A 17,478-nucleotide genomic window follows, 5' to 3' on the forward strand; every position below is an offset into this window, starting at 1 on the left:
CCTTGGTGCTTCGACCATCAAATCCACACACACCCGTTTCCAGGAAGTGACGGCTCTTCTCACGGGACCCAAAAGCCACGTGGCAGACCCTGGGGCACCCCATCCCCACAGCTGGGTCCCGCCTGCCTGTGGCCTCCTGTGGGGCACGCGCTGGTCCAGGAGATACCTTTGCTTCTTCTGTAGAAGACCCTGGGGAGTTTACTGGAGCGCTTGAGGTAGAAGAACCCAGCTACAGAGAGGATGAGTCCAGAGCTGATGAAGAAGGTGCCCAGGAAGAGGGAGGCAGCCACGCGCGGAGCCCCTGCAGACAGACACCGCTGAGCGGGCAGGAAGGACGGCGGCCCTGGCTTCTGTTTTTATTTTTTTTTTGAGACGGAGTCTTGCTCTGTCGCCCAAGCTGGAGTGCAGTGGCGCGATCCTGGCTCACTGCAAGCTCCGCCTCCTGGGTTCACGCCATTCTCCTGCCCCAGCCTCCCGAGTAGCTGGGACTACAGGTGCCCGCCACTGCGCCCGGCTCATTTTTTTTGTATTTTTAGTAGAGACGGGGTTTCACCGTGGTCTCGATCTCCTGACCTTGTGATCCGCCCACCTCGGCCTCCCAAAGTGCTGGGATTACAGGCGTGAGCCACCGCGCCCGGCCATGGCTTCTTGCCTCCTCACCTGGCCCCCAGAGCCACCAGCACACGGCAGACTCGCTGCTCCCTGAACACGCCTGAGTCTCACGGACCGGCTGTGGGTGCCAAGGGCTCTGCACTTGGCCTTGGGTCATCCCTGCAGGCTCAGCCATGCCTGGACATCTGGCTGCAGGGTCTGGGAAAGTGACCACCTGCCCCGGCCTCAGCTTCTCGCAGGAGCTCGGATGTTGGGAGCGTTACAGGATCTGGCCCTGGCCAGGCTCTGCAGAAACGCCTCTCCGATTCCAGTTGCCCCCGAAAGCCGGGGGACCAGGGGATTCTCAGCCTTGTTCCTTCCTCGGGAGTCAGCACAGGCCCTGGGGCCCCCACACAGGGCAGAGGCTCAAGCTGGCAGCAGGTGCTCCTGCTCCCCACTCACCTCCACCTGCCTGGGCCAGGACCTCCCCACTCACCTCCACCTGCCTGGGCCAGGACAGGCCGGGGCTGCTGGCCCGGGGCTCAGGAAAGTTGGCGATGGCTGCTGGGTGTGCTCTGAGATGCCAGGGGGGGACTTCCCAACCCGGAGACACAGGCGCGTTTGCCATGCTTGGGGGCCTTGCTCCTTCCGACCCCAGCACAGAGCCACAGGAGGCCAGGAGCCCATCTAGGCCAACCCTACTCTAAAGCACGCCGCTCAGGCCAGCGATGGGCCCAGGCCAGCTCAGGGCCCGGGTCCATGCTCTAAAGACATGAGGGTTTTGCCGTCTCAGAACACAGCCCTCAGCCCCGGCCCCAGGTCCAGCACGTCCTTCTCTGCTGAAGGATGAGGGTCTGCAAGCCACACCCACATCTCAGGTGGGTTCAGAGACCTGGGAGACGGCCCCTGTGTCCTCCTGAGGATCAGGTGTTGGTGGCCCCAGGCCCAGGCAGTGTGGCAGCTATTCCTGTCCAGCCTGCGTGTCTGCGTCTCCTGGGGCCACAAACCCTGGAAGAGTTGCTAGGCATGGTTAGCAGAGACCTCAGAGCACCTGCTCCTCCTGGTTCCTGGGACTGTGACCGCAGGCTGGGGTGGGTTTGGGGCGAGGCAGAGGCAGGACCAAGCTGTGAGCGTGCCCCTGAGACTGTGTGTGGTGTGGCCGTGTGAGCCTGAGAGCATGTGGTGTGTCCATGAGCCGTGAGCGTGAACCTGAGCGTGTGTGGTGTGGCCGTGAGTCATGAGTGTGAGCCTGAGAGCATGTGGTGTGGCCGTGAGTGTGAACCTGAGAGCATGTGGTGTGTCCATGAGCTGTGAGTGTGAACCTGAGAGCGTGTGGTGTGGCCGTGAGCCGTGAGTGTGAGCCTGAGAGCGTGTGGTGTGGCCGTGAGTGTGAACCTGAGTGTGCGGTGTGGCTGAGTCATGAGTGTGAACCTGAGAGGGTGCGGTGTGGCCGTGAGCTGTGAGTGTGAACCTGAGAGGGTGCGGTGTGGCCGTGAGCTGTGAGTGTGAACCTGAGAGCATGTGGCTGTGAGCCGCATGACCCCGAGAGGGTGCAGTGTGGGCCGTGAGTGTGAACCTGAGAGCGTGTGGTGTGGCTGTGAGCCGCATGACCCCGAGAGGGTGCGGTGTGGCCGTGAGAGCCTCCCCTAACTACGGCCCTTTGGAGATGTGGTGGAGCCCTGGTGACGTTCCCACATCCCCACCCACTTCAGCTGACCCCAAGTTGCAGGGGCTGCCGCACTCTCCTCTGGTCCTGTTTTGCAGACCCTGAGCCTGCTGTGGCCGCGTCAGTGGTCAGGGTCTGCACTGGCTCTGACAGCCCCAGTCCCCAGGACACCGGCAGAGGTGGCCACGGCCTGCTGAGACTTACCGGGATGTGGTCGCCCGGGGGTCCCTGAGCTTCTGTTCATGGGGAATGGCGCACCCCGGCCAGCGACTGTAGGAGAGCAGAGCCGTGGGAAGCCTGTGAGCATGCAGCCCACAGGGACACCCACGAGCACCCTGAGGGGATCTCAGGCCGGAAATACGAAGGCAAGGGGCTGAGGGGGTGGAGCAGCCCTCACCACAGAGCTGTCCCGAATGGGCCAGAGGACTTGAGAAGAGGGGGTCCCGGGGCTGTTCCCCCAGTGGACAGTGGCTCTGGGGCAAGGTGGGGACACAGACAGCAACTCCCACAGTTTCTCCCACAGCTGGAGCTGTGAGAAGGAAGCCGGGGCAGCCGGGAAGACCTACAGCTTCTACACTCGGAGCCATTGTAGGCTGGGAGGGTTCCGTTCCCGCAGCGGACACAGCTGGCGCTCCCGTCCGCGTTCCAGTGCCTGTAGCAGCCTGTGTGGGGCAGAGAACAGGCATGTCAGCCAACGCGAAATCCACACCAGCTCGGTCTCTCGGGAATGATTCTCTGGTAACTTCCACTCCGGACACTAACACGAACATGTTCTGGAGGGTGGGCGGGCGGTAGACAAGGACACCCCCAGGGAGCGTGGCAGGGCCCTGAGCACTCCACACTGCGCGCTCCACACAGAGCACCCTGGCCCTGAGCACTCCACACTGCGCGCTCCAGAAAGTGGTAGGCGGCAGCATCCAGAATTAACAGGCCTGTGGCGGGGGCTTGTGCTCTGCAGGACTGGAGGCTGGGCCCAGCTTCCACCACCCAGCCCTCGCCCCACAGACTCTTCAAGAACCCCCACTGCAACGCCTGCCCCACGGCCTCCCCAGGACCCCCCACGGCCTCCCCCAGGACCCCCCACGGCCTCCCCAGGACCCCCCCACCGCCTCCCCCAGGACCCCCCCACGGCCTCCCCCCCCCCCCCCACGGCCTCCCCCAGGACCCCCCACGGCCTCCCCCCCAGGACTCCCCCCACAGCCTCCCCAGGACTCCACACGGCCTCCACCAGGACCCCCACACAACCTCCCCAGGACCCCCCCACGGCCTCCCCAGGACTCCACATGGCCTCCACCAGGACCCCCCCCCACAACCTCCCCAGGACCCCCCCACGGCCTCCCCAGGACCCCCCCATGGCCTCCCCAGGACTCCACATGGCCTCCACCAGGACCCCCCCACAACCTCCCCAGGACCCCCCCACAGCCTCCCCAGGACCCCCCCACGGCCTCCCCCAGGACCCCCCCCACAACCTCCCCAGGACCCCCCCACAGCCTCCCCCAGGACTCCCCCCACGGCCTCCCCCAGGACTCCCCCCACGGCCTCCCCCCAGGACCCCCCCACAACCTCCCCAGGACCCCCCACAGCCTCCCCCAGGACCCCCCCATGGCCTCCCCCAGGACCCCCCGACGGCCTCCCCAGGACCCCCCCATGGCCTCCCCAGGACCCCCCCACGGCCTCCCCCAGGACTCCCCCCACGGCCTCCCCAGGACTCCACATGGCCTCCACCAGGACCCCCACACAACCTCCCCAGGACCCCCCCCCCACGGCCTCCCCAGGACTCCACATGGCCTCCACCAGGACCCCCCCACAACCTCCCCAGGACCCCCCCACGGCCTCCCCAGGACCCCCCCACAGCCTCCCCAGGACTCCACATGGCCTCCACCAGGACCCCCCCACGGCCTCCACCAGGACCCCCCCACAACCTCCCCAGGACCCCCCCACGGCCTCCCCAGGACCCCCCCACGGCCTCCCCAGGACTCCACATGGCCCACCAGGACCCCCCCACGGCCTCCCCAGGACCCCCCCACGGCCCCCCCCAGGACCCCCCCCCAACCTCCCCAGGACCCCCCACAACCTCCCCCAGGACCCCCCCACGGCCTCCCCCAGGACCCCCCCCCCACAACCTCCCCAGGACCCCCCCCACAACCTCCCCAGGACCCCCCAACCTCGGACCTCCCCCCCAGGACTCCCCCACGGCCTCCCCAGGACCCCCCCACAGCCCCCCCCACAACCTCCCCCCCCCCCCTCCCCCCCACAACCTCCCCAGGACCCCCCCACGGCCTCCCCAGGACCCCCCACAACCTCCCCAGGACCCCCCACGGCCTCCCCAGGACTCCACATGGCCTCCACCAGGACCCCCCCACGGCCTCCCCAGGACCCCCCCACGGCCTCCCCCAGGACCCACCCAACCTCCCCAGGACCCCCCACAACCTCCCCAGGACCCCCCCACGGCCTCCCCAGGACTCCACATGGCCTCCACCAGGACCCCCCACGGCCTCCCCAGGACCCCCCCACGGCCTCCCCCAGGACCCCCCCAACCTCCCCAGGACCCCCCCACAACCTTCCCAGGACCCCCCCACGGCCTCCCCAGGACCCCCCCACAGCCTCCCCAGGACTCCACATGGCCTCCACCAGGACCCCCCCACAACCTCCCCAGGACCCCCCCACAACCTTCCCAGGACCCCCCACGGCCTCCCCAGGACCCCCCCACAACCTTCCCAGGACCCCCCCACGGCCTCCCCCAGGACTCCCCCCACGACCTCCCCAGGACCCCCCCACAGCCTCCCCAGGACCCCCCCATGGCCTCCCCCCAGGACCCCCCCACAACCTCCCCAGGACCCCCCCACGGCCTCCCCAGGACCCCCCACAACCTCCCCAGGACCCCCCACAGCCTCCCCAGGACCCCCCCACGGCCTCCCCAGGACCCCCACCTGCAATGCCTGGAGCCGCTGCCTCGAATGCCGTGTTCCCTCTAGCGGCCCAGGCAGGACGGGCCCACCCCCAGCAGCACAGCCTCCTGCCCCAAGCTGATCCTGACCCGCGGTCTGTCTGTCACCTCCACACCCTGGCGCCCTCCCCGGGGTCTCTCCTGGGGGATCCTGCAAAACCAAGCCTCATTCCCACCCCAGGCCGATGCTGCCCTGAAGCCTCATTTCTGCCCACCGGCCAGGGTGCCTTTAAGGACAGGACTTGACTCTTACCCCTCGACTTTCTAAGTATCTCCAACACTTAGCCCAGAGCTGAGCAGACACACGCTGGATGCTGACTACAGTGCTGATGCTGGTGTGGGCCACGCGTGGACCACACGCCTCGACCCTTCCTCACGGACTGACCTGAATACGGACGGGCCGTGGCGACACGGTGGCCCCGCGCGGTTGTGACAGGGGCCGCTCCGCGGATGCACCTCTTGGGAGAACGGAAGCCCACCCACTCAGTCCTCCCGGGGCGGAGCCGCGTTCTCCCAGCGCTGGGGCAGCCTCTGTCTCCCGGCATCTCCTGGCACAGGGCTCGGGCGGACCTCAGTGAGGCTCACTCTGACCTGAGAGTCTCTTGCCCCGGAGCCTGAGGAATGGAGTCCACGGCAGGGAGCCCAACACCAGCTCTGCGCTGTCCCCAGAAGTACCCACTGCCTCCCCGAGCAGACACGTGACCGGACTTCTCTATGAGCTGCCAATGGCGGGGCCGTACGCAGGGAGAAGTGCATCCAACACCGAGGCCTGGCCCCTCTCCACACGCGCCTGACGGTTCCCACCCTGCGCCCGTACATGGGGCCACCTCGGCCCTTGGACCTCACGACCCGCTGGCCCGGCCCCTCCATGGGCACCGTGACTGCTGCATAGTTGCCTGCACCCACGCAGTGCCTGGGGTGCACGATCCCTCACAGGAGACGCCAGCCCCCCGCACTCCTGCTGCCATGGGGGTGAGTGGGGTGGTTTCCACCTGGCCACCAGGGCTTCAGCCTCAGAGCATGAGGGGCCCCAAGGTGCTCAGTTTCCTCCCAGTCTCTCTGTTCTCCCTCAGAGCGGTGCCCCCCTCCTCCTCCTACCCCGCTTGCACCTCAGATGTCACTGCCTTCCTGCAGCCTCCCCAACTCCCACACCCAGCCTCAGACCCCCACGCCCAGCCTCGGACCCCCACGCCCAGCCTCACTGGCTGCCTCAGCCTCCATCTTGGCCATGCCCTCCTCACAAGGCCTCTGGGTCCCCAGGAGCAGCCCCTCTGGTTCTTCCATCATGGGAGGGCTGGACCCCCAGGATGAGAGTGCCAAGGCCCTTGGAGGGACAGCCTGGACATCTCAGCCCCAAGTCCACCACGGCCCCACTGGAGACCACCCCAAGGGCTGCCAAGGAGAGGCCCGTGCACCTTCTCACTCTGTCCTCCCCTCCCCTGGCTGCTCCCAGTGGCTGCCCCCACCAGCCTCGACCTCCCGACGTCCAGCTGCCCCCAGGTAGTCCCTTCTGCAGCCTCCAAGAACCTCCCATGAACAGGGCCTGCCCGTGGCGCACTGACACAGGCATCCTCTGGCAGCATCCCACTCCACGTACAGGGGCCAGCAGCACCTCTGCCCGAGCACGGACAGGCAAAAATGTCTCGGGCTTTGCCAAAGGCCTCTAGAGCCAGCACTGCCCCCATGAGAATGGCTGAGCTCATGGGCCGCTCCCCCAGACCCTTCCCCCAGCACTTTTCTGTTCTCAGCTCCTGCTTCTGCTCCCAGCCCTCTGCCGGGCCAGTCTCCTCACTGGGCCAATGCTCAAGGCTGCCCGCCAGGAAGGAGGCTCAGCTGTCCTTCCCCAAGCTCCGCAGTCCTCACCGTCCCATCCACTCCCCCTGGCCCCGCAGAGCAGATGAGCACTGTCCTTGTCACCGAGGGAAGGGACCTCGGCACACACGCCAGTGGCTCAGTGGCTGGTCTGGAATCTGTTTGGGACAAAGTCGCTTACCTGGGCCACACAGGCTTGCGCCTGGGCAGCTGGCGTTGACGCCCACCACATCCACACAGCACTCGGGCAGCTGGGCCTGGAGGGGACACAGAAGTGAAACTCCAGGACGCACCTGCCAGGCAGGCTCGTACCCAGAGCAGCAGTGGCTGAGGGGTGCCGTGTGAGCACATCTCGACATCCACAGCTCCAGCCTCTTCTGGAGTCAGCATCGGGTGGCCCTCTGTCCCCTGTGGGCCTGGGAGCAAGGAGGGGACTCATGGCCACAGTGCACATCCCTGTGGGACCCTGGGTGGGCGGTCTCCAAGGAAAAGCTGGGCCTGGAACAGAGTAAACCACCCCCACGAGGTGGCACCCGCAGGCCGTGGCAGTGCCACCGACATTCTCTGCAATTCTCTGGACACCCCTCCATCACAGGTTTCCAGCCTGACCCCACAGAGGAAGTGCCTGGGCCTGGCTGGCATTTCAGGGGACGAATTCACGCCTGGGTGCCCAGGTGCTGCACAGGTGCACTGGGTGCTGGCATTTGCGGTGTGTGTGAGGGCCCGTTCCTTAACCACGGGCAGGCTGGACAGGCCTGGGGGGCTCAGGGTGCCCTCAGCTTGTGTGTTGATCACAGCTGTGCTGTTGCTCGTGACCTGAATGCAGTGAACGGTGAGGGCGTCCAGGGGTGACGGTGGAGTACGGGAGAGAATCCACACCGCCAGGGAGAGGTCCAGGTCCAGTCCCTCAAACGCCCCAGCCAGGTTGGCAAGGGGTCCCCACCCCCCACCACTCCGACTGGGAGTCGGGAACCGCTGCAGCTACACTCCCGGATAGCAATGTGCGGCGGGCTGTGCCGTCACCGCTGGCAGAGCTGCTCCCAGTGCGGGTCACGATGCCTCACCATGGGGGCCCCGCCAGACCCAGCCATTCCTGAGCAGGTGCTCACCAAGCAGGCAGTGCAGGGCTCCCCTCTGCGAGGCACAGGCCCCTCTGACCCCAGCAGTGGCCCCGGTCAGCACCTCTGGGACTCGGACATCAGTGTCCTAAAGGTTGAAGGGTTAGACCCCTAGGGGAAGGGCCCACCGCCCTCCTCAGAGGCCCTGGCTTAGGCCGCGTGGACACGTGACGGGGGCACCTACCATGTTCTCCATGGACTTGCTCGCAACTCCCACCAGAAGGCCAGCCAGGAAGGCGAGGTGCCGCAGCGCCATGCCAGGAGCGGATGCGCAAGGCCTGCAACAGTGAGGGCGCAGAGCCAAAGACATGGGGTGGGGCCGGGGCAGCGGGGGTGGGGCCAAATAGAGATGTTGGCGGGGCGGGCCGAGGCAAGGAGGGCGGAGCCAAATGGAGATGAGCGGGGCTGTGGTGGGGAGGGCGGGGCCAAATGGAAGTGGGTGGGGCTGTGGCACGGAGGGTGGGGCTAAGTGGAGATGGGCTGGGGCTGAGGCAGGGAGGGTGGGGCCAAATGGAGATGGGCGGGGCTGTGGTGAGGAGGGCGGGGCCAAATGGAAGTGGGTGGGGCTGTGGCAGAGGCAGATGGCTGAGTCAAATGGAGATGGGGCAGGGCCATGGCAGGGGTCCAGGGCCATGATGGAGAGGGCGGGGCCAAATGGAGGTGGGACGAAAGAGTGAGGCACGGGTGGGGCGAGGTGTAGGCGGGGCCTTACCTGCCCCTCCAGGATGGGGGATACCGACATCAGCCCTTTGCCTGCCCTGGTGGTCAGGGGTTAGCTCTGGGAGCTCATGGGTTCAGCTGAGCCGTGCAGACCCCGGCCCAGTCCTGCAGATGAAGGCAGCAGGTGAGACCGTGGTCACTCGAGGGCAACCCATGTGGGCTGTGGCCTACAGTGCGGGGTCTGGGTCCAGTCTGGGCCTCTGTCTACACCCTTGCTGGTCCCTGGCTGTCGAGCAGAGCGTCCTGGAGGGGCCGTCCCTGGGCTGTGGGGGCCTTGGCAGGGCTGTCTCCACGAGCATTTCCCCCGAGCTGGCCTGCTGGCCTCCTGCGGGTGAGAGTGCCTGGGATACAGGCCCTTGGCCTGGCCTTTGCTCAGGGAGCAAGCACGGAACTCAGTGGCCCAGGCTGCACGCAGTGGGCACCGGTCCTCCCGCACAAACCCCTCTCTCCTGCACTTGCCAGCCACAGGACCTGGCGCCATGGCCCTGCCTTCCTAAGTAAAGGGAGGAGACGCCTGCCAGGCGCACAAACCCTCAAGTGGTATCACTGCACTGGCTCAGGGGCCTCCCTGGCAAGTTACCCTGAGAGGGGCTGAGGCCAAGCCAGGCCTGTGGAGCTCCTCTTGATGGCCTAGGCCAGGGGTCCTTGGACAAGGGCTGTGAGCAGCAGGGAGACTGAGGCCCTGGAGGACACAGACCCAATCCCTGCCACAGGGATGTTCCACTCTGTCCCCCACTCCATGCTGGATTCAGGTCATGGCCTCACAAACTGACCAGGCTTCCTAGGTGTGAGCCTGCTGGAGGACTCTGGGAGGTGGGGGTGGTCGGAATTTTTGAACTCAGGAGTTGGAGACCAGCCTGGGCAACACGGCCAGACCCCGTTAAAGTTTACAAAAGTTTACAAAAAGTTTAAAATTAGTTGGGCCTGGTAGCGGGAGCCTGAGGTCCCAGCTACTCAGGAGGCTGAGGTGGAAGGATCACCTGAGCCCAGGGGTGGAGGCTGCAGTGAACCGAGACTGCACCACTGCACTCCAGCCTGTGCAAGGCAAACTCCATCTCAAAAAAAAAAAAAAAAAAAGCATGCTCTTCTCTAATTCAGCTCCTCCTCTCTCTGACGTGAAATCCTTCAGATGGAACGTGTTAAAGTCACAGGCATGCTGCTCGCCCCACCCACAGAGTGTGATCAAGTCTGTTTTTCCTTTTGTCCCTTTAACATTTGCCCGGCAGAGTCCGTCTTCCTCTGCTTGGTGGAAAACTCCAGACATCACAGACCCTTCTGCTCCCTCTCTGGTTAAAGGGTGTCCTGAGTACCACATTAAGTCACAAAACATCATTTTGATTCAGCAACCAGAAGACCAAGATTTCAACCAACACTTTCATCTGCTATTGAGTCAACTCTACAGAGGTGTACTTTACATACAATAAACCACATCCATGTCAGTACACAAGCGGGTGAGTCTGACCACCCCCTTGAAGCTGCCACCACAACTGGGACGGCGCCTGGTCCCACGCAGCTACCAGCGCTCGCTGCGGCCCCCAAAAGCCTGGGCTCCCAGCGCCCAGGAGTTGACGGGACTGCAGCCGTATCTTCTAGAGTCTTATACAAAGGGGCTGCACACACTGACCTTCAGATCCTTCCATGTTGTTTTATCTGCACTTTCTTCCTTTCCACAGCCGAAGGATTTTTCCACCGTGTGGCCAAGCATCGCCACCATTACCCATCGCCTGCCGGTGGGTGCCTGGGCTGCTCCCAGTTCCTGGTGACTGGATGAAGCTGAGGCAGAGGCCCTGGCACATGTCCTCATGTGGACGTCTGTCTTCATTTCTCTTGGGAGCAGAGTGGCTGGCCCACAGGAAGGTGCACGTTTAACTTTCTGAGAAACTGTAGCCATCTTCCACAGGGGCTGTGCTGTTTGCCCTCCCACTGGCAGTGCGGGTGCACGCAGGGTGCCATGCACGTGCGGGATCTTTGCCCTCCCACTGGCAGTGCGGGTGCACGCAGGGTGTCGTGCACGTGCGGGATCTTTGCCCTCCCACTGGCAGTGCGGGTGCACGCAGGGTGTCATGCACGTGCGGGAGTCTGTGTTGTTTGCATTTCCCCGAAGACTAACGATGGCATCTTTCCATGTGCTTATTAGCCACTTATACATCTTCTTTTCTGAAATGTCTGCTCATATCTTCTGCCCATTTTGTTTAATCGGGTGGAGTTGTAACATACACTTTTTGGCGGGGTGGGGTGGGGTGGCGGATAGGGCCTCACTCTGTCGCCCAGGCTGGAGTGCAGTGGCGCCATCGTGGCTCACTGCAGCCTTGACCTCCAGGGCTCAGGTGATGCTCCTACCTCAGCCTCCCGAGCAGCTGAGACCATAGGTGTGCGTCACCACCGCGCTCGGCTAAAACACGTTCTTCATCAGTTATGTATTGCAAATATTTTCTTCCATCCTGTGGTTTGTCTTACCATTTTTTTTTTCTTTTTTGAGACGGAGTCTCGCTCTGTCGCCCGGGCTGGAGTGCAGTGGCGCAATCTCGGCTCACTGCAAGCTCCGCCTCCCGGGTTTACGTCATTCTGCCTCAGCCTCCCAAGAAGCTGGGACTACAGGCGCCCGCCACCGTGCCCAGCTAGTTTTTTGTATTTTTAGTAGAGACGGGGTTTCCCCATGTTAGCCAGGATGGTCCCCATCTGCTGACCTCGTGATCCACCCTCCTCGGCCTCCCAAAGTGCTGGGATTACAGGTGTGAGCCACCGTGCCTGGCCCCTGTCTTATCATTTTCTTTTTTTTTTTGAGATGGAGTCTCACTCCGTCGCCCAGGCTGGAGTACAGTGGCCGGATCTCAGCTCACTGCAAGCTCCGCCTCCCGGGTTCACGCCATTCTCCTGCCTCAGCCTCCCGAGTAGCTGGGACTACAGGCACCCGCCACCTCGCCCGGTTAGTTTTTTGTATTTTTTAGTAGAGACGGGGTTTCACCGTGTTCGCCAGGATGGTCTCGATCTCCTGACCTCGTGATCCACCCGTCTCGGCCTCCCAAAGTGCTGGGATTACAGGCTTGAGCCACTGCGCCCGGCCCCCGTCTTATCATTTTCTTATGGACATCTTCTGAAGTGCAAACATTTTTAATTTTAATGAAAGTTTTAATAAAATTGAATGCATCCATTTTTCCTTTTGTGGTTCTTGTTTTTTGTGTCCTAAGAAATCTCTGCCTTGACCTCACGGTCACTAAGATTTACTGCTTTCTTCCAGAAGTGTTACGGTTTTAGTTTTTGCATTTTGAGTCACCTTTGTGTATGGTGAAATGCAGGTCAAACGTCATTTCTTTCCTTATATATAAACAGTTGCTAAAAAGACTTCTTTCCATGTGGAATTATGTTGATATCTTTATTGAAAATCAATGGACTATAGATGTGAGGTCTATTTCTGGGCTTTCTATTCGGTTCCACTCACCTGTGTGTCTCCTCTTCAGAGATACCGTGGCTGACTGGATTACTGACGCAGTAATTCGAACAGAAACTTTGAAATCGGCTCTGCTTTCCTTAATTGCTCTGGCAATTCTAGGTCACATGTGTTTCCTATTTTAGACTCATTGTTTCAATTCCTACAAAAAAGCCTACTGCGATTTTGACAGGAGAGCTGAGGTGTGAACAGGATTGAGTCTTTTCATCAGGGACATGCTGTCTCTTCATCCCTCCACGTCTTCTTCAGTGTGTCTCAGCAGTGTTTATAGTTTTCAGTGAACAGGTCTTATGTATCTTTTATCAAGGTAATTACTAAGTATTTTACTTTTTGTTATTACAAATGGAATGGAATTTCTGATTTCATTTTCCAATAGTTTGCTGCTACTATATAATGATAAAATTTTGCACATTAACCTTGATTTCTGGAATCTTGCCAAATTCACTTAATAGTTCTAGCAATTCTCTGTAGCTTTCTTAGGGTCCTCTACATAAATAATCATGTCATCTACAAATAAATACAGTTTTACTTCTTCCTTTCTAATCCTTGTGACTTCAATTTGCCTTTTTTCTTACCTTATCGCAGTGGCTGGGACTTTGAGTATAATGTTGGACAGAAGAGTGAGAATGGGTGTCATCCTTGTTCTTGATTTTAGGGATAAACTGCTCAATATTTCGGCATTAAAAGTACAATGTCTAGTGTCGGTTTGTCATAGATGTCTGTGTATCAGACTCAGGGAGTTTCCTTCTAGTCTTAGTTTGCTGAGGTTTATTTTAAAAAATCATAAAACAGGTATAAATGTTTCCAAATGTCTTTTCTGCACCTATTTCACTGTTCGTCCTTCCCTTCTTTATTCCAGTGCCATGGTGGTGACAAAGATTGATTTATGAATCAAAACAACCTTGTATCACTGGGATAAACCATGCTTGGCCGAGGTGTGCTGCCCTCTTAGGCTATTGTTGGATTTCACCTGCCAATACCTTCTTAAGGATTTTTGCCTGTGTTCATGAAGGATAGTGGTCTATAATTTTTTTTTTTAGATGTCTTTGTCAGGTTTTGGTATTGGGTTATATTGCCTCATAAAACCAGCTGGGAAATATGCCCTCCTTTTTTAAAGAGAGACAGGGTCTCACTCTGTTGCCAGGCTGGAGTGTAGTGGTGCTGTCATAGCTCACTGCAGCCTTGAACTCCTGCAATCAAGGGATCCTCCCACCTCAGCCTCCCAAAGTGCTGGGGTTACAGGGAGGAGTCACAGCACCCATTCCCTCTCCTCTTTTATTTCCTGAAAGATTGTGTAAGAATATTGTGATTTCTTCTTTGAATGTTGGCTAGAATTCACCAGGAAACCATGTATGTATGCCAGGAGTTTTCTTGGTAGGTAGGTTCTCTGGTAATGAATTCAATTTCCTGAACAGAAAGAGGGCCATGCAGATTTCCATCACTTTTGACCAGTTACATTCTTCCAAGAGTTTATCCATTGCATTGAAATTGCTACATTTACTGGCCTAAAATCGGTCATAATAGTCACCTAGTATTTTGAAACATGGTCTCGCTCTGTCACCCAGGCTGGAGCACAGTGGTGTGACCTCAGCTCACCACGGCCTCAGTCTCCCAGGCCCAGGTCATCCTCCCACCTCGGCCTCCCAAGTAGCTGGGAACACAGGCAAGTGCTGCCACACCTGGCTAATTTTTTGATTTTTTTTCGTAGGGACAGGGTCTCACTATGAAATAAAACTGAAGTACGATGTTGCCAGGGCTGGTCTTGAACTCCTGGGCTCAAACAATCCTCCTGCCTCGGTCTCCCAAAGTGCTGGGATTACAGGCATGAGCCACTGCGCCCGGCCTATCTTTCTATTTGTTTGCTTTTCAGACAGGTCTCTCTCTGTCGCCCAGGCTGGAGTGCAGTGGTGCGATCACAGCTCACTGCAGCCTCAACCTCCTGGGCTCAAGCGATCCTCCCACCTCAGCCTTCTGAGTAGCTGGGACTACAGGCTCGAGCCACCACGCCCAGCTCATTAAATTCTTTTTTTCTTTTTTCTTTTTTGTAGAGATGGGGTCTCCTTATGATTCCCAGCCTGGTCTCAAACTCCTGGGTTCAAGCAGTCCTCCCGCCTATGCCTCCCAAAGCGCTGGGATTACAGGTGTGACCCACCTCACCTGGCTCTCATTTCTTAAAATTGACCATTCTTGGTAGAGGTTTGTCAATCTTTCCAATCTTTTAGGGAAAAAATCAGCTTTTCATATTGTTAAGTTTTTCCATTTTTTCTTTCATGCTTCTGATGCCATTGATTTCTGTATTTTTCTTTATTTCCCTTTTTTTTAAAAATTTTTTTATTTTTTTTTGAGACGGAGTCTCGCTTTGTCGCCCAGGCTGGAGTGCGGTGGCGCGATCTTGGCTCACTGCAAGCTCCGCCTCCTGGGTTCTCGCCATTCACCTGCCTCAGCCTCCGAGTAGCTGGGACTACAGGCGCCCGCCACCATGCCCGGCTAATTTCTTGTATTTTTAGTAGAAACGGGGTTTCACCGTGTCAGCCAGGAGGATGGTCTCGATCTCCTGACCTCGTGATCCACCCGCCTCGGCCTCCCAAAGTGCTGGGATTACAGGCGTGAGCCACCGCGCCCGGCCGCCTGGCCCCCTTTTTTGGCTTTGGGTTTCTTTCTTTTCCTAGCTTCCGGAAGTGAATCTCAGGTGTCTGCTTTCATGCCTTTACATGCACTTACAGCTGTAGAGTTCTAAGTACTGCTTCAGCTACACCAGCAATTCTGATGTTATGTTTTCATTATCATTCAGTTGGAAATATATTTTCTTCTGTTTTTTCCCCACCCCAGTTGGAAAATTTTTTTTTTTTTAAACAGAGTCTCGCTCTGTCGCCCAGGCTGGAGTGCAGTGGTACAATCTCGGCTCACTGCAAGCTCCGCCTCTCGGGTTTTTAAGCAGTTCTCTGCCCCAGCCTCCCGAGTAGCTGGGATTACAAGTGTGTGCCACCACGCCCAGCTAATTTTTTGTATTTTTAGTAGAGATGGGGTTTCACCATGCTGGCCAGGCTGGTCTTGAACTCCTGACCTTGTGATCCACCCGCCTCAACCTCCCAAAGTGCTGGGATTACGGGTGTGAGACACCGCGCCTGGCCCCAGCCTGGAAATATTTTCTAATTTCCCATTTGAGTTCTTCTTTGACCCAGGGTTTATTCAAAAGTGGGTTCATTTCCAAACATTTGAGTTTTTCCTGTTTTATTTGTTGTTGATTTCTAATTTAATTCCTTTGTGCTCAGAAAGTGTACTTTGTATGATTCTTTTAAAATTGGTTGGAACTTGTTTTAGGACACAGCAGTTGGTCTGTGCTGGAAAACGTACCATGTGCACTTTGGTTATTTACTATGTGTAACTTTTGGTTTTTGTTTTTTTTGAGAAGAGTTTTGTTCTTCTTGCCCAGGCTGGAGTGCAATGGTGTGATCTCGGCTCACTGCAAGCTCCACCTCCTGGGTTCACGCCATTCTCCTGCCTCAGCCTCCCAAGTAGCTGGGATTACAGGTGCCCGTCACCACACCCAGCTAATTTTTGTGTTTTTAGTAGAGATGGGGTTTCACCACATTGGCCAGGTCGGTCTTGAACTCCTGACCTCAGGTGATCCACCTGCCTCGGTCTCCCAAAGTGCCTGAATTACAAGTGTGAGCCACCACGTGCAGCCTGATATGTTACTATAAATACCACTTAAGTCAAGATGATGATAGCGTTATTCAGATCCTCCATGTCTTCAGATGTTTCTGGTCTACTGTTCTAAGAATTGGAGAGAGAGAGAGATTAAAATCTCCTCCTATGATTGTGGGATTGTCTATTTCTCCCTTTAATTCTGTTAGATTTGCTTCATGTATTTTGAGGCTCTGTTATTAGGCACATTCATAACTGATGTCTTCCCTCCCCTGCTTTCCCTCTGGTAACACTCTGTATCTTGAAACTGATTTCGTGTTACATAAATATAGCCACTCCAGGCTGGGTGCGGTGGCTCATGCCTGTAATCCCAGCAATATGGGAGGCCAAGGCAGGCGGGTAATTTGAGGTCAGGAGTTCGAGACCAGCCTGGCCAATGTGGTGAAACCCCATCTCTACTAAAAATACAATAATTAGCTGGGTAAAGTGGTGCGTGCCTGTTGTCCCAGCTCCTTGGCAGGCTGAGGTGGGAGAATCGCTTGAACTCAGGAAATGGAGGTAGCAGTGAGCCGAGATCAAGCCATTGTACTCCAGCCTTGGAGACAGAGCGAGACTCCATCTCAAACAACAACAACAAAAGCCACTCCAGCCTGATTATATATATACACATACACGTGTATATATGTGTGTATATGTATATATGTATATGTGTGTGTGTGTGTTTGTGGTTTTTGCAGTCACTTTCAGCCTACCTGTGTTTTTTATATTTAAAGTGTATCTTTTAGCTGGGTGTGATGGCACACGCCGCTAATCCCAGAGAATCTGTATCAAAAAAAAATTTTTTTTTTAAATCTCACAGACTCAGTCTATCAGTTCACGGTCTATCGGCCCAGGGTCTGTCGGCCCAGGCTCTGTCGGCCCAGGCTCTGTCCGCCCAGGCTGTGTCGGCTCAGGCTGTGTCGGCTCAGGTTCTGTCGGCCCAGGCTCTGTCCGCCCAGGCTCTGTAGGATCAGGCTCTGTCAGCCCAGGGTCTGTCAGCTCACAGTTTATCAATCAGCTCACAGTCTTGACAGTGCTGTGCTGTGTGTGATCTGTTATTTTTCTCTGGCTGCTTTCAAGATTTTAAAAGTTAATCTTTAGTTTTTAATCGTTTTGGGGCTGGGCATGGTGGCTCACACCTGTAATCAATCCCAGCACGTTAGGAGGCCAAAGCAGGTGGATCACCTGAGGTCAGGAGTTCGAGACTAGCCTGGCCAACCAGGAGAAACCCCGTTATCTACTAAAAATACAAAAATTAATTGGGTGTGGTGGTGTGGGCCTGTAGTCCCAGCTACATGGGAGGCTGAGGCAGGAGAATCACTTGAACCGGGAGGTGGAGGTTGCAGTGAGCCGAGATCGCACCACTGCACTCCAGCCTGGGTGACGAGAGCAAAACTCCATCTCAAAAAAAAAAAAAAAAAAAATTTTGAAGTGATGGGTCCAGGTATGGTTTTATTCACATTTATACTGTTTGAGATTCTTAAAACTA

General features: G+C 58.0%; 1 protein-coding gene across 3 annotated transcripts in view; it reads right to left on the reverse strand.

Moving 5' to 3' along the window:
• C1H1orf159 (chromosome 1 C1orf159 homolog) overlaps positions 1–17,478 on the reverse strand; it is a 31,646-nt gene that overhangs the window by 2,955 nt on the left and 11,213 nt on the right. For all 3 annotated transcript variants that reach the window (XM_050786573.1, XM_050786554.1, XM_050786563.1), the window contains exons 2-7: positions 8,847–8,959; positions 8,319–8,412; positions 7,198–7,273; positions 2,824–2,919; positions 2,462–2,527; positions 167–301 (exon numbers count right to left, since the gene is read on the reverse strand). In XM_050786573.1, the coding sequence (XP_050642530.1) occupies positions 167–301; positions 2,462–2,527; positions 2,824–2,919; positions 7,198–7,273; positions 8,319–8,390 (445 nt within the window). In that variant the 5' untranslated portion in view covers positions 8,391–8,412; positions 8,847–8,959. The remainder of the gene's footprint in view (positions 1–166; positions 302–2,461; positions 2,528–2,823; positions 2,920–7,197; positions 7,274–8,318; positions 8,413–8,846; positions 8,960–17,478) is intronic.

The sequence above is a fragment of the Macaca thibetana genome, chromosome 1 (assembly GCF_024542745.1).
Source record: "Macaca thibetana thibetana isolate TM-01 chromosome 1, ASM2454274v1, whole genome shotgun sequence".
NCBI lineage: Eukaryota > Metazoa > Chordata > Mammalia > Primates > Cercopithecidae > Macaca > Macaca thibetana.